General features: G+C 40.8%; 1 protein-coding gene across 1 annotated transcript; it reads left to right on the top strand.

Annotated features, from left to right (window-relative positions):
• Nucleotides 1–6,240: 6,240 nt before the first annotated feature.
• On the top strand, nucleotides 6,241–7,572 carry sp8b (sp8 transcription factor b; the record flags this gene model as incomplete). Its single annotated transcript, XM_079751793.1, has 1 exon — nucleotides 6,241–7,572. The coding sequence occupies exon 1, from the start codon at nucleotides 6,277–6,279 to the stop codon at nucleotides 7,570–7,572; it is 1,296 nt and encodes a 431-aa protein (XP_079607919.1). The 5' UTR covers nucleotides 6,241–6,276.
• Between the last annotated feature and the right edge of the window lie 1,405 nt (nucleotides 7,573–8,977).

Below are 8,977 nucleotides of genomic sequence, written 5' to 3'. Positions count from 1 at the left end.
GCATAAATTGTCGACCATGAGCAACCCGCTAGCTGATTAAAACCAATTGTCTGGGCAGGAAAGGACAAGGCAACCTCTTTATTGTATGATAAACTTACTTAATGGAGGAAGACAATCTGCCCTCTGGGAAACTGCGCTGACTGTTAATTAAAACAACTGGGTTGGTTATCTGTGGTTGTGCCAACCGCCACTTGAAGGAACTTTAGAGAGCCTTTGTAAGATTATCTCAGATAATGTCTGCATTATCATTTGGGAGAAGAAAACAATATATTTTATTGAATTGTACAAATATATATATATATATATATATATATATATATATATATATATATATATATATTATTGAATTGTATATGTTTGACAGACATTGATAACTAACTAATATCCTTGGTACGTAATAAATATGGATGTAAATAACACATAATATTGTGTAAAGAAATGTGCATTGGATTATGAAACCTTATTGTTACATTATGTCTTTATTAAATTAAAATACAGCTTCAAATCAAAACCAAACCAAAAAACGTGTTGTCACCTGTTCGACCTGACACCATGTTAAGACTATATCATTGCACAGCTTCATCTCTCTTTCCCCCTCTCAGAGAGGTGTTTGAAGATCTGCCCTATGCTACTCCATTGTGTGCCATAATGGTGGCACACAATGTCATGGTGACAAAACAAGGAGGGCAAATATTTCTCTGGCCTTGCATTTCGCTGGATTCCTCCACCCACACTTGAAAGCTGACAGGCATACACACAGACTTCCATTATTATCCAATACGGCTCGAATTGCTGCAGAAGGATAATTAGTGAAACTTGAAGAGCCAGAGCTAATCCTTAGTACTCCACTTTGTATCCCTCGCCCGTCCGTCTCTTAGACGGCCGCTAACACTTGACAAAGTGCAAAGGGCTGGGCGCAGGGAAAGTCAATAAGGGTCTCATGGGCCACAGATGTACAAGTCAGGCCAAATAGCTGCAGACTAAACTATTTTTTCTCTCTCTCTCAAATTGTCAAGAACAAGTACGTTTAAAAATATTGGTCATTTGCTTTGTACAAGTAGGCCCAAGTTATTTGGAAATCTTTGAAACAAACATATTTAAAAGTGACAATGACCAAATTCCTTTCGTTTACTTTTTTTAAAAATTGTGCAGTTGTTGATCCAGGCAAAACGTCCCAAAAATGATATGCAATATGTTTAGAAAAGTCGTTTAAAAGTTCAAAAATATAATTAACAGTGCAGTGGAAGAACTCTGGTGACTAATTGGAAGACAGGTGCGAAGAACGCCATGAGCATGCCATCTCCGAAGTCTTTTGTTTTACGGCACTCGTCACATTGACATAACTTCACCTCTGTGGACATTCGTAATTTAGCATGCCATTATACTAACATTGTAAGGAGATCAATTATGAACGCGTAACTATAAATCAACATAATGACAATTGAAAGAAGTATGGCTTATATATATATATATATATATATATATATATATATATATATATATATATATATATATATATATATATATATATATACGTAAATGCCAGGGGCTACTTACAATAAACGATTTTGATTAAGGCAAAGCAAATGCACTGATATGTCGATTTCACAACTCATGGAGTTAAAATGCAGTTCAAATGTGTTTAAGAAAAGAAGGAAATACTTTCTTGGAAACAAAATGTGTTCAAAGGAAAGGAAAAGCTGCTACACTGTCACGTCATTTAATCTATTCGGCCACCCGTTTCTACTTTCACCTTTGATTCTGAGAAATTGTGACAATTCACGGATATATTTAATGCAGGTGCGCTGCTCTGTAGGCAAACCGCGACGGAAAAAAGGTAGCTGCTTCATCTCTTCTTTTTAGAATGAGTTTGTGCTTTTGGCACGAAAAAATTGAAATTACGTGTCCCAGATCACAAATGAATAGATTAAATGACGTGACGTGACAGTGTCACGTATTTCCGTGAGACTGGGTTGGTCCATCACCCCCATTGCACCTTCCAGACTAGAGGCTCCCAGGCACAAAGCCTGAAGCAGCTGGCTGATCGATAGCCACAAAGGCTCAGAAGTTAGGGCAGTCAAAAGATTGTTAACTAGCTATTTTATCTGCCAGGCATTTATATCATTGTTAATGGTCCAGTGCTCGCCTTCAGCTGTGTGTCTGTGCTGTACACACCTGGGTCTGGGGGTTTTGGGGTGGAGGGATGCTGTCAGGTCCTTGTGGCTTGTTAGAACAAGCACTGCACTCAGAAGGTGAGGACATTCAACGGTACATTTCAGTGACAAGCATGCATGGGCCATCAAATAAATAAGCAGCGAGAAACAACAAACGTGTGAGTGCGTGTGTGTTGTGCATGCGTGTTTGTGTGTGTGTGTGTGTGTGTGTGTGTGTGTGTGTGTGTGTGTGTGTGTGTGTGTGTGTGTGTGTGTGTGTGTGTGTGTGTTTTAGTAGTGCATGCCTGTGTGGGTGTACATGGGGTGCATGTTTTTGTTTGTGTTGGTGTGAGTGTTTATGTATGTGCTCAATAACCTGTAACACATGCTGCACCAATCCCCCCCCCTCCCACACACACACACACACACACACACACACACACACACACACACACACAAACACACACACACACACACACACACACACAAACACACACACACACACACACACTCTGGCTCCAGATCCCTGTAAACTGGCAGAGGGGGAGACCCTCTCTGTGGCTCATCCAGGCGAAGAGTGCCTTCCTGCACATCCTTTGTCACACCATTTGGACCCTTGTGTCTGTGACTGCCATGCTCAAGACCGGCTTGGCAACCCACCACACCCCACATGGACATCTGCTCCCCTAAAACCACTTCCTGGTCAACAAACCCCAGTATCCAAAAAATTTGCAACGATAAGCACAGATCTGTTGACATGATCAAAACACAACAAGGGGAAGTGCAATGGGGAATTGTCCCTTTACACAATGTAATACTTTGCCTGCAAAGAAAAAAATCCATTCTCTTGAGGAATTATTATCTCAGTGCCTAACAAAGGATTACAAATAAATTGCGTGCAGCAAAAGCAGGTTTACAATGCCCCACGCAAATATCCCCAGTTTCTCCATATCTCGTTATTTAACAGGAAGGGCTTCATATTATCTTGTTGCATGAGCAGATCCAAATCTGTACATTAAACGTAAAGTTCTGCATTTACAGCTAGACTCTTTTATTCGGGCTCTTTAAGCAGAATGATTCCAAAGCACGCAATATTGAGCACATCTTGTTCTTGCTCAGCGGCCCAGAATAAGTCGGCCATTATTGTGGCGAAAGGGACAGGTTGTGAGTTTGATTTCCTGATGGTAATATAGCCCATGTGTGTAGGAAAATAAAGCCCTCAATCAGGACATCTGTTCCGCATACAGTTACAGCCCTGCGAACAACCTGCGAACAACCAGACGAACTTTGAACACCATTAAGAAGATTAAGAAAGAAGTTTGATAATATTTCCAATCCAGCAAAAAATAATGTTGTTTTTTTATGGACAAATATTTGAATACGACACGGTGTCTCATTGAACACGTTTGTTAAGCGGCTGATAATTATTATTCTGTGGAAAACACCGTTCTACTTTTCTTTTCTTGGTTTAAAAAAAATACCTGACAATGTATCAGTAAAACGCTGAGGCTGTAGCCCTGCACATTAAGGAGAACAAGTGGACAGAACCACTACGTCCTACAAACTGAGGAATGGGCCTTAACCTTTTATGGTGTCTTTATTTATGGGATTCTTTCATATTTTCTTAAGTGCAGTAAACACACACAGGGAAATAGTGAAATTCCAAAGTCACTTTAATTGAAGTGGATCTCAGAGTAGGATGCAATCCGTGCGCCGAGGAGAAGACCCGGCAGCGGGACGCGGTCTCCACCAGCGAGCAGCCGCGGCTCCCCGCTGGTGGCTGACTACGGTAAGAAGACCTTTATCAACAAGATTACAATGTAATTATATTATTTTACAATACCAGTTTATCTGGGGCGAAAACGGTGTAAACATATCGAGTTAAAAATACTAATGTAGCAGTTAAAACAAATAAAGAGGATACAAATATCTACACCACATCAACGAATGAGCTTCTGTGTTTATATATATATATATATATATATATATATATATATATATATATATATATATATATATATATATATGATAAAGCCCTTATCACAAATTAGCTTTTGTTACAATACATTTTCAGTAGGCCTACTAGGCATGATTTATACTTTTGACTTGGTTGAAGTCATCGGTATTTTCTAGCCTTCATACTCTATTTTCCTATTAATTTTGTTCATATATATAGGCCTTTTTGTACATTCAAACATGTGGATTTTTTTTATTTTTTATCCTGGACGTCGTCCAGAAACACGCTGTCCAGGGGAACATGGGATTAATCAGCCGCTCCATCCATCAGGTGCATAATAAAGGAGCGACATGGTGAGCGGAGGATCGGATGAATAATCGCTGGTCGTTTTAATTAACTTTTCGCTGTCCTGTAATGACCAAGCTGGTCAACAGACCCAGTCAATAAGCCTGTTAATATCAAACAAATACAATTGCGGATGATTAAAAACCTCCTGCGTTATTAAATTTGAAATTCAAATGAAATGTATGCTTGTGTTGGCTGAATGCTAATCAGGGACTATGTCCGAGATCTTATTATGTAACTGGATGTCTCTCTATTAATTTAGGCCTGCATACCATGTCAATGGCCTGTGTCTGCACGGTAACACAAATTAGACGCAATCGGCTAATCAAATATTTTCTCCTACAATTGAAGGAGGTAAGGAAGGCTTGGGGGGTTCCTTATTATTATTATTATTATTATTATTATTATTATTATTATTATTATTATTATTATTATTATTATTATTACTTACAGCCTTAAAACATTGTGTTTGGTTAACTTCTGCTGGTTTTGATCCTCCTCGTTCTCCTACTGCTCCTCCACATCCTCCTCTTTATCATTCTCATTTTTCTTCTTTTACTACTACAACTAAGCCTAGTCGTACTACTACTACTGCTAATACCACTACTTACCCTACGCTAATCCTTCCTTGTTTCTCTTAATTCAAAAAGGCCTATCAAAACTTTCAAGATAATTGAATGTATTTACAGTAAAACAAAAGTTTGAGAAAATTTAATACATCCCTTGTTCTTAGTTTGGAACAATACAGCCTTTATATCGATGTAATAGTTGTGTATATTACTGTACTGCGTACAAGATACCCTGGATCAAATCCTGCCACAGCTATTAAGGACGCTGGAAGTTTATCATCTGAAAGGGGTGCAAATATCTTAACGTATAAAACAGGCTACAAAAAACAATGCCAAATCCAAAAAAACAATCAAAATCCAGTGTACAAAAAGCCATTTATGGCAAGCGATTCCCTTTACATTTCAATACATTTCCCTTAATTCTTTTCACTATTATTTAAATATAGGTTCTTCCGTTCTTTTATTATGAATTAGGGTGGTGGAGGGGTTGGAGATCTGTCTGAAGTAGTCTATTGATGACCTCACGTTAGAATTAGGCAGTGTGGTGGTACAGAAGAGCTGATTGGTCGCCCGTGTCACAGCGGTACTTCAAAGCCGGAGAGGACCTACACTTGTGGTGGAATGGGCGGAACACATCATTGTATTGCACACCTCTAAAAAAAACACTGCTCTGATTCATAAATATAAAAAGATCCTCTGAGGAGGGCACTTTTTTGTGATGGCAACTTCACTTCTAGGGGTGAGTCTAAGGAGTTTCTTACTGGTTTAATTAGTTCCTTTTATTGTCCGGCGGAGTGGATTAAAATAACTTTGATTCACAGCAGGAAAGACAGTGCGATGTTTATATTTTAGTAAGCTGGTTCAAAACGCCTGACGGGGAGATTTGAGAATTCGCCTTCAAACGGGAGAGAAGTTTCTAGTCGATGCCCCAAAACACCCGCATGTTCTCCTTGATGTCCCATTTGGCGTACATTTGTAGTTAATATTTCGTGACTTTCCCTGGTTTCTTGTCGTCTCGTCCTAAAGGTAGGGGCTATTAATGACCTGTATTGATGCAATCTGTCGGCTTTGTGATTTTAAAATGCACTATGTGGGGAAACGTTTTATTTGGTCACTTGTCAAAATTGCAGCAAATGTCCGTTCAAGAGGCTATTTGAATTTAAATGTTATATTCCGTAACTCCATATGCATTTACTTACTTACTCTTTTGTTATTGCAGGAGGAACGGAGATTGGGATCGACTCCTTTAGCAATGTTAGCTGCAACATGTAATAAAATAGGGAGTCCGAGCCCTTCACCCTCCACTCTTTCGGATAATTCTTCATCTTTTGGAAAGGGTTTCCATCCGTGGAAAAGAGCCAACAGCTGCAATCTGGGACCCAGCCTCTCCGGGTTTGGTGTGTCTCGCAGTGGATCCGGTGTATCGGACTCTTTCAACGGGTCAACCGGATCCAGCGCCTTCTCCCTGACACCCGGCACCGCGTCCGGCCCCCACTTTGGAAATGACTACTCCGTATTCCAAGCGTCGGTTTCCAACAGCACTCAAGAGTCTGGTCACCAGCCCGTGTTTATCTCAAAGGTGCACTCGTCAGTGGACAGTCTGCAGGGCATATACCCAAGAATGAGCGTCGCCCACCCCTACGAGTCCTGGTTTAAATCCTCGCACCCTGGGATCCCCACGGGGGAGGTCGGTACCACCGGGGCGTCCGCGTGGTGGGATGTGGGCACCGGATGGATTGACGTGCAGAACCCGAATGGAGCCACGCTGCAGACCTCCCTGCACTCAGGTGGACTCCAGACCTCCTTGCACTCCCCTCTAGGGGGATATAATTCAGATTACTCGAGTTTAAGTCACTCCGCGTTCAGCACAAGTCCCTCTCCACACCTGTTGACCACCGGCCAGCACCTCATGGACGGTTTCAAACCGGTACTGTCTTCTTATCCAGACACATGCCCGTCTCCTTTAGGCGGGGCAGGAGGGGCTATGCTCTCCGGGGCGCCACCTGCTGCTCTAGCGGGGTCCCCGAGGACCTCTGGTCGACGCTACTCTGGAAGAGCGACATGCGACTGCCCGAACTGTCAGGAGGCAGAGCGGCTGGGCCCTGCGGGGGCCAGCCTCCGGAGAAAGGGTCTCCATAGCTGTCACATTCCAGGTTGTGGTAAAGTTTATGGGAAAACGTCGCATCTTAAAGCTCACTTGAGATGGCACACAGGTGAGAGACCGTTTGTGTGCAACTGGCTCTTTTGTGGCAAGAGATTCACGCGCTCCGATGAGCTCCAGCGACATTTGCGCACACATACCGGCGAGAAGAGGTTCGCGTGTCCGGTTTGCAACAAGAGATTTATGAGAAGTGACCACTTGAGTAAACACGTAAAAACTCACTCTGCCGGTGGGTCTGCAGGATCTGGCTCCGGGGCCAGCGGGGGGAAGCGGGGAAGTGACACCGACAGCGAGCACAGCGCACCGGGGAGCCCTCAGTGCAATTCCCCCGACCTGTTGCCGCCACCTGATGCACACTCTGGAGTGGGAGGCATGAACAGCCTCTAATTTGCCTATTCAAACAAAGTGAACATAACATTTTATTTGCTAAAATTGTCTGAAGGAACGGGGACATTTCTATGTATGCAAGATGATGAATTAGATTAAGAAACAATATATCAAATTAGACTACTTAATAGCCAGATTTCACAATGTTCTTCCTTCGGTGAAATACTTAGGCCTATGCAATATGGAACTGTAATCAAGTGTAATAAATTATTTAAAATGTTAAACTGGTTCCCACTGCCCATCAAGGCATTGAAATCAAGTAGGCCTACATCAGACGACGCCCATGGTCAAGAGGCGGTATTTGTGGCCGGTAAAGTTTACTGCTGGCATAGAATATTATTCAAGACAAAACTCTGGCACTTTATTGTTGAGCGGGAGAAATTATTGGTTAAACTCACTATCTGTGGCTACTTCCTAAGTTAGCCTTAATATTTCTCTATTCTCATCTATCTTATCCCATCCCAGTTTTGATAACGTGTTATAGGTTTATTTGACGGTATTCGCCTCACAGCCTCTGTGCGTTAAACCAAGTGTGTAAGTAGCCCAATCTTGGTTAGCTGCCAATCTGTTGTATATAATAACAAAGGTATGTTAGATTATAAATATGCACCAATGTAAAGGTGATCTATGTATTTGACCAGGAGTCGACGATTTTGTATAGTTATTTCTAGCTCTATATGGACAATAGACAATATTGGAAGCTGAATGGAAATGTACTTGGATTTGCTTTGACTTGATATACAAATGTATTGTGGTAAGTTATATTTAACCACACGTTTTCTTGTATGTAGGGGTCTTTAATTAGGCGCACTTTGATTTATTTGTAAGATTTTGAAATAATTTACTGTTATTGATTCGTTTTAATTTAAATAAGCATGTTGTAAAATTTACGTTAATTTTCAATGCATTTCTTTTCGATAATGGCAATTTATGTAAGCCACTGAATAAACTCAGTATGAATCAGAATTAAGTAATCGACTCAGTTTATGATTTGATTATTGAGCCGACCAACTATGCATAGTAAGACATATTTAAAAGTGTGTGTGGACCCTAACTCATTATTGAATCAATTACAAATATGCCTCTGTAAAAGAAAATGTGAAAAGGGCTATTGAATCAATTACAAATATGCTTCTGTAATAGAAAATGTGAAAAGGGGCCCTTTCAAGAATTACAAGCGGGGGACGGTACTTAAAAGTTATTTGCGCAGACAATTGTGTTTGATTTAGAGCCTGTCCGAAATAACATCCTTTCCATTGAAAGTTTATTAGAAATGCTAAAAGCGAAAAGTCTATATCATTATGATTATTTCAAAATAGAATGCTTATCCCGGTCCTCACCATCCATTATTGCACAGACAAAAGAGAGAAATATGCCATAAATGGCTAACTTATCCAACATCCAA

This window comes from Pollachius pollachius, assembly GCF_949987615.1.
Source record: "Pollachius pollachius genome assembly, chromosome: 1".
NCBI lineage: Eukaryota > Metazoa > Chordata > Actinopteri > Gadiformes > Gadidae > Pollachius > Pollachius pollachius.
The sequence above is the reverse complement of the archived record's forward strand: the minus strand, read 5'-3'. Positions and strand labels throughout refer to the sequence as shown.